This window comes from Mesitornis unicolor, unplaced genomic scaffold (assembly GCF_000695765.1).
Source record: "Mesitornis unicolor isolate BGI_N332 unplaced genomic scaffold, ASM69576v1 scaffold5061, whole genome shotgun sequence".
Lineage (NCBI taxonomy): Eukaryota > Metazoa > Chordata > Aves > Mesitornithiformes > Mesitornithidae > Mesitornis > Mesitornis unicolor.
Genome location: NW_010163008.1, coordinates 62,928 through 79,071, shown reverse-complemented (window position 1 = coordinate 79,071; position 16,144 = coordinate 62,928). Strand labels below are relative to the sequence as shown.

At 37.1% G+C, this 16,144-nt stretch overlaps 1 protein-coding gene across 1 annotated transcript in view; it reads right to left on the bottom strand.

Annotated features, from left to right (window-relative positions):
• Window positions 1-1,015: 1,015 nt before the first annotated feature.
• The window catches only part of HTT (huntingtin), a 78,024-nt gene continuing 62,895 nt past the window's right edge, over window positions 1,016-16,144 (bottom strand). Inside the window, 15 exon segments of the mRNA XM_010193794.1 lie at window positions 1,016-1,387; window positions 2,339-2,499; window positions 3,195-3,357; window positions 4,683-4,788; window positions 4,932-5,145; window positions 5,354-5,468; window positions 6,040-6,230; window positions 8,218-8,373; window positions 9,151-9,280; window positions 9,454-9,584; window positions 11,031-11,113; window positions 11,284-11,423; window positions 11,803-11,957; window positions 14,209-14,309; window positions 15,489-15,615. Coding sequence (XP_010192096.1) covers window positions 1,174-1,387; window positions 2,339-2,499; window positions 3,195-3,357; window positions 4,683-4,788; window positions 4,932-5,145; window positions 5,354-5,468; window positions 6,040-6,230; window positions 8,218-8,373; window positions 9,151-9,280; window positions 9,454-9,584; window positions 11,031-11,113; window positions 11,284-11,423; window positions 11,803-11,957; window positions 14,209-14,309; window positions 15,489-15,615 — 2,187 coding nt within the window. The 3' untranslated portion in view covers window positions 1,016-1,173.

Sequence of the window (16,144 nt, the reverse complement as noted above, 5' to 3'; positions counted from 1 at the left end):
AGAAATGAGTGGTTTGAATCCAGATGACTCCATGGTCTGTTAGGAAAGGTCAAATAGCTATTGACTACTGGGGAGCTTGCACCATTTTGTCTCTTAAAACGCTGTGCAGAGGATAAGAGCAGTTTCTTAAGTACAGAAAAGGCTGATCCAGAGTAACTAGTCCTCTCTTTTACCGTTATGTCTCAAAACAAAGGAATTCAAAAGAAGCTGAAGTAGATCACAAGAATGCCTCCTTAGAACAGTTTCTCAAGACAAATTAATCAACATATTCCAGTTTTAAAGCACTTTAAGGAAACATGAGATGCAAAACAAGATGCAATCTGTACATTAAGATGGATTTCCAACATGAATTTGAGCACAAAGGAAAAAAAACGAGGACAATACAGATGTCAAGACATTCAGTAGCGTGGCTTCTGTTCATCCCAAATTATAGCACAGCTCATGCACCACACATCTTACAATTTTACATACTGTACATGATATAGAAATATTTAAGTTAAAATTTCTTTTACTGATATACTGTACTCAAATTTTAAATCCTGAGAAGAAAAAAGAAATGTGTGGTTACGTATGTGCACTATATCTCCGATATCACCAACACATACACCACAGGATATCAGAAAGTCCGGAGAGAGGAATTACATGCTGGAAGTGTAACTCATGAAAGCCATTTTCTCTTTTCCTTGTTTGGGAGAGACATTAGGAAACAACTGCTATTCTGTACTACACAACAGTATATACAGGTACATAAAAGATGTCATTTTCTTATGACTGCAGCTTGCAACAACAGTGCTGCTGTCAGTTTCTTACCAGCTGCAACACAGTGGCTTCAGCTAAATATCAGGAAGAAGAGGAATACCAGTTACCTCCATGTAGTACTTGCTCACATTTTACAGTTAGTAAATGTGTCTCAGGATAGTCCCAAACACCACTTGAAAAACATTGACGTATTTCTTTCCCCTCACAGGTGCTTGGTGTCAACACAACAACTACACAAGACTTTTCAGGTGATTGCCGGTTCTGCAGAGCACTTGTCTGTGCATTCTGTGAGTAAACCTGACAGGTCCGTATTTATCACAAATGCAACCCTGGATACTTCCTTGATCTTACATTCCCCGTAATTCATAGCAGATCCCAACACTAGCCATGCAGTTCCATTACACATCAGGATGTTCAGCACGCTGTGACCTTGTGGACGTTTTGCAAACAAGTCAGTAGGTGATAATACGGGGTTCCTGGAGATGCTACCACCTCAAACACCGACTGAAAGGCTCTTCGATCCAATTCTTCATCTATCTGATGCCGGTAAAAGTCTATGGCCACCAAACAGAAGATGTTAACATCCACTTGCTCAGATTTTCCCATTCTGCTGATAATATGTGGAAGACTGAAATATAAGTCAAGGTTGTAATATGACAGAAGTTGCTCATCTTTTGGTATAGCACTTTAAATACTGTTCTCGAATAAAATAGTGTATTTTTGAGTTTACCAACAATGTTAAAGTGCAAAATACTGTCCTGTAGCAATTAAACTGTTACTACTGAAATCCTATTTCACACAACCTATTATCCCTAGAAGTTAGTTTTAACCTAGCAGTAATTTTGCTTTATCCACTGGAGCAAACAGTGCAATCGGCACCACGGTCACAACTGCTGACAGCCATTGCTGAGATTAAGTCACTAGGAAATTTCACAGGACACATGGCCACTTTTTTGCCTGGTCATGAAATGCAACAGTTATTTTCTGTTTGTTTGGACTTGGGTTTTTTGTTGGTTTTTAAATAAACTCAGCACTGATACCATCTACATCTTTTGGCTGTTCCGACTATTTGACTGCTATCATTCCATTGCCAAAGCTCACTATTACTGCAGTGAATCCCCAGGGGGACAATTGCAAAATACAGTCTGAATGTAGAGGATCGTTTCCTTGAATTTCTTGAAGTTTGTTCTCTTCATTTTTTTCTTGAAATATAGTTTGTCTTGCAGAAGAAATATAGAACAAAGCTTTTAAAGATTACTGCAAAGCTATCTGGTGAAACTTTTAAAAAGTCCTTCAACGTAAGGACTTCCCCAATGATCTTGCATAGTCACAAGGGACAGATCTTAAACCAGTAGTTTTAGGTAACTTCATTCTAATAATCTGTTTAGAAGTTATCTTCTTTTCCCCTCAAACCTGAGGCACTGGTAGCGCAAAGTGATACACACCACTACCAACTGCAGTAAATCTGCCCTTTTTTATGGATTAAATTTCTACTTTTATCCTTCAAGGCTATCAATGTGCTTTACAGAATCACTGTATTTACCCAGACACGGTACACATTCAGTCTTTTTTAGGATACATTGCTGAAATCCATTGACTGGTGGAAGCACTGACAAAAAAACAGGAAAGACTCCACATTGCCATAGCCACAGGTGTTCTTTGTGTGAAATTAGAGAGAGACAGCATCACCCAGTCCCGGACCATTGAAGACTGTCCAGTGCTATGCAGTGTCTGGAATACCTGTAAAAAATATTTTACACAGGGACAAAGAAATGGGAGATGGGAAAGAGGTTAGTTTCTCTTGTAAAAGTTCTCCCCAGCTACAAAGCTCTGAGATCCACAAACCAAATTCCTGGAGACAGCTCTGAGTCTAAAGAATTAACAAACAATGCCTAGACAAAGATACTCTGCAATGGAGTCAGCTAGGATCCAACTGGACTCGACATCTGTGCCACGCTGAAGCAAGCATACAGAAATGCAAGACTTGTCTGGTGTCTACTTTTATACATCAAATGTGGTGCACACATGCACTCTCCAAGTGATGCATGAGTCCAGTAAGTAGGTGCTGAAGAGAAAAAACACCCAGAAGCCCAACTGAGCCCACAGGAGCTTGACTGCAGAGTTCACAAGGCCAGATGACCTGGGCTGACTCCTTGAGATCTAAAGAGTCTGAGCACCAGGATCACAACTATTAATTTTCTTTTTATTTTCCCAGTTGGAGTTACAGAACTGTACTGCTGCAAGCTTTGTCTTCCGGGCAACTTGGTGACTCCAGGCCTCTATGTTGCCCAGAAGACAAAGCTCACAGCAGTAGAGCTCAATCACTGCAACTGGTTTGTTAGATCTCACAGAACTGATACTCGCCCCTCCAACTGAGCTGTCAGTTATTTAGAAATCTTCTGAAACAATTAAGAAAAATAAATTATAAACACTACCTTATAAACCACTGTTGCCATGAATTGCGGGTAAGGCTGCTGATTGGATAAAAATTCTCCAATAACTTTATTCATTACATCTTGTGGAGGGAAAAAATCATCAAGGAACTGTGGAAGGATCCGAGCCACTACTCTAGCTTCAAAAGGAAATCCCTTCCTGATCCTGAAAATAATTAAAAAAACCCACTTATTTTATGACCGAATTCTGGTAAACATCTTGTTCTTTTCCAGTTTAACTGGCAATAGAAAGAGCATTTTACTTTCATCTCTAGATAGGCAAAAAAGTCTTCAACACTGAAGAATCCAAATCTTTACGTAATCTTACTCTAACAGTATACCCAAAGAGGTCTATCCAAGCTATATCCTCCCCAGCTCCCTTTTTTTTTTAATAAATAGTTAACATTTTTTTGAAGCTCTTGCATTGTATTTAATAATAGGAATGCTGAAAATACTAAACAAGAACAAAGAAGGACAAAGAGATCACTGCTCCTAGTTATCAGAGATACTTATAAGCAGAACACTCATTTCCATTCAGAACATCTTTGTATTTGTTATTCAAGACCAGGATGACCAATATATCGAACAGGAAAAGAAAAAGTTGTGTTGCACTGTAAAGAGAGGGAAAAGGTACTCCAATTTAAAGACAGTTTTACTTAAGTAACACTGATTGGAAAATCTTCTTAATAAAGGCTGCATCTGTTGACATGTCAAGATCAAGTTACCATCATGTGGTCATTCTCTGCAAGTTATTTTCTGCTTGTAGCATTCACATTCGTTTACCAACTCTTAGGAACAGTATTTTCAAACACTCTCAAGCACTGCTTTAGTTCTGTTCTCACTGCGTGTAGAAGTGAAGCCATCACTCAGTTTTATGGAAAGACCAGTGAACACTTAAAATGTAAACCATTATCCCACAAACTACTACACAAAATCTAACATGCTATGCTCACTTAAGACAGCTTGAGATCATCAGATCAAACCAGGGGTTTTAAAATATTTCCATTAAATGAGTTCCATGTGAATACAGAAGTTTTAGGGTACCCTTCCACCACAATTACTTAACAGCCTTGGAAAGAGCAAGGCTTGGGAGGGGGAAGGGGAGAAAAAAGTTTTAAGCTCTCAGAGTGGTCTGAAAGATTATTTCCTGTAAACTGGATTTATATCCTTGATTATGCAGAAGACATCCTGAAAAGCACTTAAGAGTTTGACCTGAAGAGAGCTGGAAATCCATTTATAAAGTATTATGGTTTGTGCAACATACAGTATTAGTTAGGACATGTCTGTTTTCCATTTACATTGCTGTACATTTGTGCTGCCTTCAGCAATTCCATCAGTGTTACCGTGCATTCTAGGAGTATCAATTTTAAACAATAGTAAGCAGAGAAACATCATTAAATATTAGAACTGTCAAATAGAGAAGTGACCACACAGTGCCAAAAAGAGTGATTTCCCTCCCAGTACCCCTTTACACTTGTTTTATCCTCTTACCTATCAAAAAGGACAGATACTCGTTCCATAGCTACGATCACAGATTCACTGTCGGGAGCAGCAGCATTTGCATCTATGGTACGACTGGGGCTAATTTTTTCCTTTCCTAAAGCAAAATAATGTTGTAAGTTTACAGTGAATGCTAAAATAAGACCTTTTTTAGCCTTGGTAACAAAAAGAAATGAAGAAAATTAGCACTGTTAGTAAGCTAGCCTCTCAGCACATCAAAGGTATAAAAAAAGTAAATACCTGTGTACATGCAAGTCAGCATTAATCCAAGTGCTGCCATTGCTCTGTGGGGGCTCTGCACATTCACTCTGTCAACACTCAGTTTAACCAGCGATTCACTATCCAGCCTAGAAAGTTGCTCTGAAAGAAGGAGTCGTTCTAATCCTCTTAGGACACAATGATAAATAATGGATGGCGTTGATTCATCACTTCCAGACACCATGACTCCACACATCTGAATTAAAGAAAAAAAGCCAACTACCTGTTTCTGAGGTGTATTAAAGGTTATCTTCTAGCACCATACCACTGGTAAGGCAGTATTAAAAGGTATTAAAAGAAGGTGATGAAACTAAACCCAAAGCATACCTACACCACAAAAATCAAGTTAAGTGTGGTGATCCCAGGTTACATGGCCACCTATGATTGGAGGCATCACAACATACCTGTATAATTCCTGCAGAGAATTCAGGCCCTACATCAAGTGGGTAATTCTCGATCAAATAGAAAGCAGCCGCACACATCACCAAGATGTGCTGTTGGTTATGGATATTCACACAACTGTAAAGAAGCAAACACACTAGTGGTCACTTACATCAAAGTTGTCCAGGTCACAAACAAAGACAATACAAACAATCCTTAGAAACAGGAAGTATTTTTTCACATGAAATTTACGCAACTTTTAAAATCACACAAACTATCACCAAGATGCCATAAGAGAGCACTGGTTAACATGGAAATCCAGTGCAACACAGGAAATTTTTTAGCAATATAATGACAAAATATCATTGCCTGACTTGTTTAGGAGAAAAACTTCATTACTGATCTTGCAAGTTTTATTCAAAGTGTATGCCTTCTCACAGAAAAATAAGATTTAGGGAACACAATTTACCAGAGACAGAAGTCTGAGCTATCAAACAGTTTCCTCACCCTCAAATATTCTTTTGCATCTGTAAATCAAACCTAAAAATTGTCTGCTAAGCTTAATTTGTAAGATTGCAATGAAAATGCCAAAGCCGGCTTAACACACTGAAATGTACTGACAACAGCAAACCATAAAGACACCTTTTTGCTCACATATAAGCATGCAGCAGTTGGGGGAGAGGTAGGCATGGGGAAGGGGGCAACTTACTGTGCTACTCCTCTCAAATTGGAGAGCAGATACTCGCTGATAATTGGAATCAGTTGCTTTGCTGTCTCATCAAGCAAGTCACACTCAAGGATGTAAAGAATTCCATGCAGAGCTCCAATCCGACTTGGCATATGGGTGCTCCTTAGGGTTGATTCCAGCAGTCGACTTACTGGTTCAGCCACAGCTTTATCCTAATGCATCCAACAAGAGCATTCATTAGAGGACAACACTGGTTCAGCACTGGTGACTCCTGTCATTTGCAAATACTTGGAAAAACTAAGGAGCATAAAATATGGCATGAACCAGAGCCTGGCTTAAAACTAGTTTGAATCAAATATCACAGGATGAATACAATCAGATAAAAGATGAGTTGCAGATTAACTACTGAACTGATGCTACTGTGTTTCACCTGTAAAAAGTTAACTTATTATTTAAAGCCAGAATACTCAAGATAAACAACAGTTCAGTAAACAATATTAAGAATCCTCTACATACAGGACTTGGATGGCTAGAATCTTCCAGCTAACCATGAAGGATGCTTCTGTCTGAAACTGACTGGTAGATGTCTATAGTCTGCATCCAAGAGAATATCCTGCCATCCACTCAACTCATAGTACAGTTCCATTTATTTGTTCTTTGAAACCACTGGCACTCAGACATACACATCTTTGTCTCCATCACTCCCACGATCAAGTGCACTCTGAGTAAGTTTGCAAATGACGCCAAGCTGGGCAGAAGTGTTGATCTGCTTTAGGGTAGAAAGGTTCTACAGAAGGATCTGGACAGGCTGGATCCATGGGCCAATGTCAACTGTATGGGGTTCAACAAGGCCAAGTGCTGGGTCCTGCACTTGTGTTACAACAACCCCGTGCAGTGCTACAGGCTTGGGGATGAGTGGTTGGAGAGCTGCCAGGCAGAAAAGCGCCTGGGGGTGTTGGCTGACAGCCAACTGAATATGAGCCAGCAATGTGTCCAGGAGACCAAGGCAGCCAACATCATCCTGGCTTGTATCAGCAATAATGTGATCAGCAGGACCAGGAAAGTGGATCCCTGTACTCAACACTGTTGAGGCCACACCTCAACTATAATGTTCAGTTTTGGGCCCTTCAGTACAAGAAAGACGTTGAGATGTTGGAACATGTCCAGAGAAGTGCAATGGGTAGTAACAAGAGATAGGACAAGAGGAAAAGCCCTCATTTTGGACCAGGGTAGGTTTAGATTGGATATTAGGATAACCCTTTCAGTGAATAAATTTATCAAGCACTGGAACAAGCTGCTTCCCTTAAGTAGTTGAGTCACCATCCCTGAGGGTATTTAAAAGATATGTCAAGGTGGTGCTTAGGGACATGGTTTAGTTGTAGATTTGGCAATGGTAGGTTAATGGCTAGACTCCATGATCTTAAGGTTCTTATGGTTCTATGATTCTATGTCTAGTCTTCAAACATCAAACTGTTACAGATTTTGTTATCAGATATGTGTTACATCAGTGGTTATCACGTACTTGTTATCAAAGTACAAAAATGTATTGGAATATGCAAAATCTATTCTCAACTGTTAGATTTGAGAAGTCTTTTTTTTCCTTACAATCTATTTTAAGTATTTAGTAGAAATTATCTGTTTTACTTGTCCCTGTATTCATAAATATCTAAGATACAGGCCAGTTTTACAACACTAGAGTATTCTCTAGTTGCTCTTTTTAAGTATATTTTCTACATAACAGAGCACAGGAACAACAAGCCGCTCTTCATGGAAGCAACCTTTTTTCCCCTCCCACTAACCTGTTATATTCAACTATTTGCTTGTGAGAAGGTGTTAGTTCACTGAGTGAGAAACTGCACAGTCAGAACAATTTGATCTCTGAAACTACTTCTGCATGTTTAGCATCACTTTCACAGCCTTTTCTTGCACAGTTGCTGATAAAATAGCTACTGGAAGCCCTACCTCAAAAGTCTTTCAAAATTCTTCTTATCACTGTTACCTATATAGTTTTATATTAGTCTCAGCGAGTTTCTAGAAATGCTAACTTCTTCCAAGAGAATTTGTAATTACTTTCCTAAATAATATCACTCTGGAACATCCATTGGGAAATACTAAATCTGTAGACCAGAGAGCAGTAAAGTCAGCAACACATTCCATTAAATAACTTGCACTGATAATGTTCTCTCCCTTATTTCTTACCATTCCTAGAACAGCAGCAGCTTTACAAGTGGCTGGTATCAAATACTGCACAAGAATCTCATCTTCTGATGGATGCACCTTTCGCAATTCTGTCAATGTTGTATACATCATCTCAAACTGATTCCTTTCTGTAAATAAGTCTGATACTGCCAGCAGCTGTACCAAAATTAAAATTGAATTTAAAAAAGCACATTAGCAGACAGCCAAAAATTGACTAATTGTCAGCAAAATATTTCTCAACTGATTTATTAAATGTGTAAACATTAACTCAACTATAGTTATTCCAGGTGCTTAACTTGTCCAGAATTAATTCTACCATCCATCCCAGATAACAATTACCTCCAAATGGTCCTTTTTTCTTTTTTTTTCCTAAAAGGTTTACAAAACCAAATCCACTATAGTAAGTAATTGTGGAAAATGAACAAACGTTGCCATTTACAATATACTAGAGTACCCTACAACACACAATATGTATTCACTTGCAAGGATAATTTCATTTTACGTCTTTTATGTATTAGTGAATAATGGCTATCAAGACATTCCACAGCTGTGTCCTTTGTGTTTGGCTCCACACTTCAATAGTCAGTTTAATCCTCTAACACACTGTTCTTCCATCTACATTTTCTTACTTAGAGCTGGGATAAGCAAAATCTGAAATATTTTACCAAGAATTCAAGTAAAATACCGACTATCATTAAGCGACAGTAGTGTCTGTAATGTAGTAGCAGAATATGCAATCCAGATGTTTATACACTTTAAAATAGTATAATGTTATAGTTGCTCAAGTTATATTTCTGCACTGCCCATATAATAGCACTGCCAAGAAAAATCAGTGCTTCCCATATATTAAAAGATGCTTTGCAAATGCTGCTTAGCTCCAAATATTTGGTAACATATACTCAATTATGACTCTGAATAATAGTTCAGACTTACTGATCGCACCACTTCACTAATCAAAATAACTGGCGTTCTCTTGCTGGGGTTTGATGGCAATATCCACTGACTATACAGTTCAAGCAAGAACTGAGAACAAGAATGTATATCTACACCAGCCCGGTGTTTCCTGCAAGGCACAATAAGCAAGTGTTAAAATGGTTACGCTTAAGCCCTGGTAAAACACTTGATTTGAAATAATACAGTTATTTACCCGTGTCTGGTTTATAAAGCCAGCTTATTGAACTCAGCATGAAGAGATAAAAGCTTATCAATAAAGTCAAAGATAATTAGAAAAGATACCTAGTGTTAATAGGAGAGGTTGGTGGTGAAGAAGGAGCAGGTATGTCATTCTCATCTTCTTCATCCTCACCCCACTCTTCTTCTCTCAAGGGAGTGATATTATTTCCTAACCATATGGAGTGTATAGAGACCTTGCAACACAGGAAAAAAACCAAACAGAAAAGAACAACATTTAACACCCTCGTAGTCAGATTAGAAAGTCTTAGAAGTCCAATACTTTTTTCATTTAAATGTCAGGGAATGAACACACAGCCTCAAACAACATTATGTGAGCTGTGTGTCACTATTTTTTTTTAAACCATTTTCAACATTTGAGTTTAACTCACATCATCCCAAAGTCAACAGACCAGATCTAAAATCTGTAACAAAGTATAAATATTCAGAATGCATATCAAGCAAGAAAATAATTCAGAAAGAACTGTAACAACTGCAGTTCAATAGAAAAAAAATTCCTAACTCTTCTCAAACCATAATTCAGCTTATCTGATTGCAATGTAACTCTTCTTTTTAAACCAGACAAGACTCAGATTTCTAGACTTTTGACTCAGGCGAGATAAACAATTATCTGCATAGAAGAAAATGTCTTTGTTCTTCTTTTAGTTGTCTTTATAAAATTAGTTTCAAAACAATAAGAACTGCTGATAGCATTTAATAAATGATCTGCCACGAATCCAAAACAAAAATCAGCACTTCCTGTGTTTCTCTATTTCTTCTAAAGTTACTTACTGTGCATAACTCAAGACTTCTAGATAAAAATTCACTCTTATATAGAATTCTTTTTCGTGTTAAGCAAAAATACACACACATTTACTTATTTTTCAAGTAGGATATATAATGCCTAGTATTGTTATAGAGTTAACATTTTATTAAATAATGTGTAGGGTCTGTAAACCTGCAAACCACTGAATGTTTAAGCCATTTAGAATCTCAAGAAAACATACAGATGCCTAGAGGCAGACAAGTGACTGTTTAGTCTTCCCTATGCAAAAGATTCTTAATGAAAAATAATGGCATCAGAATTTAGTATTTAATGTTTTTTCCCCACTAGTTCACAAATAGTGAAACAAATCGTACATTTAAAGCTCTAACTTTACATAGAAATTTTTGAAGGAGATATGTAACTGCGTAAGAACTACATTTTTATTCCCTGTATGTAGTGCTAATTTTCCAACTAACATAATCCAGTGAAATTTTTGTCCCTACAGTGAGTTTATTTAAAATTAAAACAACATTGCTTATTTTATGTCCAGTGATTTTTCATTTCCTAAGCACTAACGCAAGCATGCAATAGCAAATTAAACTGCAATAGTTAAAGTGGAAGCTAACACTACAAGGGCTCTTTAACACACAAGGCTGTGTTAAAATAGCTGGCTCATGGGTGGACCTCACACGCACAAGCAAAAATTCAGTGAGAGGTGGGATAGCTGGCTGAAAGGAGTCACCCAATTATGATCTACCCTGCATCACTCAGAGCTTTTAGTTTACATTTAATTAAACAAAGCCTCTTAACTGAATTTTCACAAAATGGAAGAAATGTTAATAAAAGTAGAAAGTTCAAAGTTAAAGTTTCAACAAACCTGTCCCAGTTTATAATCCATATCTCCTATTTCTCGTTCAGTGTTGATCTGCAGTAAGAGTTTTTCATGGCTGATAAGAGCACCTATAACAAAACAGACGACAAGCTTTCAAAACATGAAAAACAAAGTAGATGTGAAAATGACTTAATTTTCTTCAAACTGGATTTCAAATCAATTCCTAAGAGTACCTTATCTATTTTTCAAAATGGAAAAGAAAATCACTCTCCTCTCCACGCTGCACAAAGGCACTTACCTGTAGTAGCAGGAGAAAGTGATGGAACAGGGTCCCAAGCTTGATACAAGTGATGAGTAGCAATATTATCTCTCTTAGATACCATTGCTTGGATTTCCTGTTCAACAATTCCCCTGATAACACTTAACTTTCTCCCAAACCTGAAAGCCCAAAAGAAATCAATTTAGGCAGATCTTCAATTTAACATTTTTGTGCAAGTCTGACTAGCTTACTCTACATTTCTGTGTGTCAATACTTATTTTCATTATCAGGGATGCTAAAACTAAGAAATATTGCAAAACACGCTCTGCACTCTGTTTACTCAGTTTTAATAAGATACCGTCTTTTTCAGATACTTTTAACTCAGTGGGTTCACGATGCTAAATCCATGTAAATTCTATGCAAACAGATCCATCTGTATGCACTTTTGCTTAGAAAATACAGTCCACACATTTTTGCTACAGCTAGATTAAGCAATTGGATTATGTATTAATGACAAGTACAACTTTTCTGCATTTTAAAGTAAGTAAAAAAAAATACCTTGTGTCCAGAGCTTTTAACGCTTTGTTGCGGGGCTGCTGTTCCAAACAGCTAACTGCTGGATTGCCTGCAACAGGTATTGTCATTGCACTCAGCACCAAGGAAGTTATGGCTTGTACTGCAAGAACATTAATTTGCGTCCTCTCTGTATCTTCCTGTAAAATGAACTTACTGTAATTTGAATTGTAAAAAAAAACAAACATTGAAAGCTCTGAATATTACTTTGTCACCTTCCATGAAGTTATCATTAATAAGCCTGACATTGTCTTCTTCCCTTCCAGAAATCTAGCTGACAGAAGGAATGCACACACAGCACTGTGACTGTAGCAGCAACACATCCTTCCATCACATCAGCCATTCTGCACACGTCCTCTCTTATCTCAACAGCATTACAACCTCAAAATGTCCATTTCAGTGGACAAAAGTAATTAGTCTGAAAGTGTTTAGTTTCTTTCTTTGCATCTAACCATTAGTTACCTATTGAAACAAAACATCAGATAAGACCAAATCCAAATTGGAAACTCTTCAGAAAAGGATCCATGTTAACTGTTTTTTAGTAACTGCCCATTTAGGAAGAAAACTCAACCTTATCATGAGTTTTCAGCAACATTTTTCTGGGCATCATTATCCAGATGCAACCAATATTTGTTCTAAACCAAGATGCTACACATGCAGTATTTAGCACCACTGTAAACGTGTGAGAAAAGACAACTTTCTCAAAATACCTGGTTAGATTCAATCTATTACTCACACGTGAGGCACTGCTATTTTTCCCCAATAGAAGTATTTGTAACTACACATCGCATCAAGTACTTAGCCACTGAAAGTCATCACTGCTGTATTAGTCTAAAAAAACACAACTTAAAATAAACCTCTGGCACTGTGGGTTGTAACTCATCCTCCCTGTGTTGATGGTAGCAAGAACCTTCGCAGTGCACATAACTTTTTTTCTCAGAACTGTTTATCATCAGTACTTTGACTAAATCAGTTTGGTTTTTTTACAAACTAAAATTAGAACAGCAGCACAAACACTTGCAGATTCTGAAGCGGCAGGATGCTTCTCAGTTTTTACGTTGGTTGTATAAATTCCGATTCCCTCCTGACAGCATCAGACCATAAGAGTCTGAACCTTTTTAGGAAGTGTAAGATGTTAACAGCTTTTCAACTTTCTTTCTTAAAAAAAGAATCTTGTATTTTTAGTGCAGAAAATATTAACATACTGAAACTGAGAATAGTGCTTAAAATATTTGCAATGTTAAACATACTAGTTTTCATTGGAAAGTAAAGGAGCAGTATTACTCCTGCTGTATAAATACATGCTTTCTACACGACAAACAAGGAACTACCAAAGGCTAGGTTGCCTTAAGTCTGATCCATGGCCATTATGTAGAAAACAATAAGTCAAAACTCTGCAGACTGCACAAGTCTCCAAGTCAGTCCAGCTGACAGAAGATGCTAACCCAGGGAAGAGGGATCATGATGTCCTACTTTTTTTGAGTATGACACCTAGTAAGCAAGGCAAACAAACCCTGTTGTCTGCTACCCAGGATATACTATTCATAAGCATCTATCCCTCTGAATTCTTCAAAATGCTATAGGCTCTGCATCTATCATTAGGACTGTTTGCGACCTGGGAGTGAATGCTATATAAATCTATGAAAAAACCCTTTCAGGTCAGAGCTACAACATAGTAAATTCAGTTGCTAGCAGGTTCAGACATCTGAATAGGGAAAGTCTCTTTCATGATAGCTAAGTTCACTCTCATCTTTACCTTTGATATAGATAAGTATCTTCAGCTTTGATCCCCAAATGCCTTCCACTGAATTCTGCACACCTACCTAAGGCATCCAAGTTAGAAGCCGAGATACCCAATACACAGTGTACAACTGGGAGCAAGAGACATGGACATGCATCTCCAGGTCAATTAATTTCTAGCCAAGAATCTTACAAAAAAAATCTTACCAAAGAAACTCCCCTTGAAGTCTGATTATTAGATAGCACAGATAACTGCAGTAATACATATGAGTTACAGCTAACTATTGTATTTTCTAAAAGCACAGTTCTCTCACATAGTGTTTCTCCCTCCAAGTTTCTGGAGTTCCTATTTTGCCTAAAGCCAAACATGTAATTCAGCAAACTTAACTGTGCACATGTTGAGTAAGAATATAAAGGTGAAACAGCTTCACTAAAATTTCTCCGTACTATTTACCTACTTGCGAAAGGTTTAAGCCAGAAGATGGCTGTGTCTGGACTAACAGGGATTTGAAGAAAAGGAAAAATAAACCTGAAATAATTGCTTAGTTTCAGTCACTACACTTTTCACCTTTACAGGTTTATTAACAGAAATATTTTTCTTACTTTATTTAAAACTTAATTTAAAAAAAAAAAATCAGTGAATGATACTACCTCTTGTTGGTTCTCCTCCTGGTCCATTACAATAGGCTGAGTTACAAGCACACCAAGTAAAGTAGCCCAAGTCTCTTCAAACTGAGTACGGCTGATCCACCCTAAGGAAACAATCACAGATAGCCATTTATGTCTTAATATAAACTTAAACACACAACAGCATTAAAAAATATGGAACATTGTTTCCATAGATATAGTTTTGTACAATTTCCAATTCAATTTGGCATTTTTTGTAACCACTACAGCTTAAATTTAAAATGTTTATTTTAAGAAAGATGAAACCTTAAGAAGGGCTCTGCACATTATTATTTAAACAGTTCGGTGCAGGCTGATTCTTACATACATTTAAATACTTCGATTGTGCAACTTTGAAAGCATCGAGATCTATCAGGCTTTCACAACACAGGATGTCATCCAGAAAACTGGCCAATTATCACAGGAAAGGAAGTCCTAGAGAATCCCATAATGATCCAATAAATCTTCATGCCCTAAAAGCAGAATGACTGAATTGCCTAGAAGCTGAATTGCCTAGGCCATTAAAATTCAAGCACTTCTTAAAGTTCTCCCAGATTTTTACCTATAAAAGACTGCATAATTCTGGATTCCTGAATACCACCTTGCAGTTTATACTAAAGATATCTAAAGAATCAAAAATTTGAATGTTGTCTTAGGCATTACAGTGATCAATCAGAAATCACCAGTCAAATATTAACCTGTAGGTCAGAGAGGGGGAAAAACAAAAAAAACACAAAGAACTTCCATAAGCATACAGAAAATTTGACACATTATCCTTGACAGTCTCATCTGTTGACTAAAGACTTGAACTCTTAAGCACCACTGCTCTTGTTCAGTGAACCTGGACATATTCAGAAACTTTAAAGTGACACCATTGCATTTAAAATATTAAGTGTTGCACTAAATCCTGTTTATATACTGTGCATAAACAACAAAAAAAAAAGGAGGGGGAAGCAAAATATTCTCAAACATACTGTCAAGTGTACACTCCAGAAAACAAGTAGCCATTCTGTAGAGCACACTGAAATCACCTCTCTGAGTTGGAATAGTTTTTTGCTTTATTTCTGTAATTTATATTTTTCCACATTGAGCAAAATGCAAGAATTATTGCAAAGCAATTACTAACCTGCTCTGAAATATTATTTCTCTTCCACATAAGCAACAAAAGTAAACAAACAGTACCAGATTCAGTTATCCAGTAGCTTTACATCACAGGTAAACGCCCAATAAGAGACAACTATACTGATTTTTAATTTTGTACATACCAAGAGTATTAATGCGATAGATGAACTCCTTAAAGATTTCTTTTTCCTGAAGAAATTCTACTGGGATTTCAGGAAAAACTGTGCCAAAGTCACCTGCAGGCTTTGGTGACCAGCCTAATTTCCAGACCTAAAGAAATACAAAAAGACTACTTATTCAAAACAGAAACAGTATTAACTCAGCAGCTAAAAATAAGTATGCAACATTCAAAAGCAGTAAGACATCAGTAAATAAAGTAATTCTCCAAAGATAAAAAAACTTAGAGAAAGATTAAATATCTAACACAGCTAAGACACATTTTACACTGTATTTCTAATTTAGGGGGAGAGCGGTATATCATATTTCTCACTGTGAATTAATTACTCAGTCTTATAGTCCAAGTTTGGAAACGAAAACAAATTAAGTTCAGTTTAGAATTTAAGTGTCAGGTGACTCCTAGATTGTGCAGAAGTGATGCTAAAAGGTAATTCAGGGAAAACAGTTCACCTACTACTGATGGCTGAAAAAGCATGAAGATACATCTGAATGGGCAAAAAAGTCTCAATCCAGCAAATCAGTCTCTTTTGACATCCCCTCAAAAAGTGCTGAGAAACAGAAAAGCCAGAGAAATGGCCTTGCACAGGAAGCCCCTTTTACTCCATAATAATTAATTCAGTTA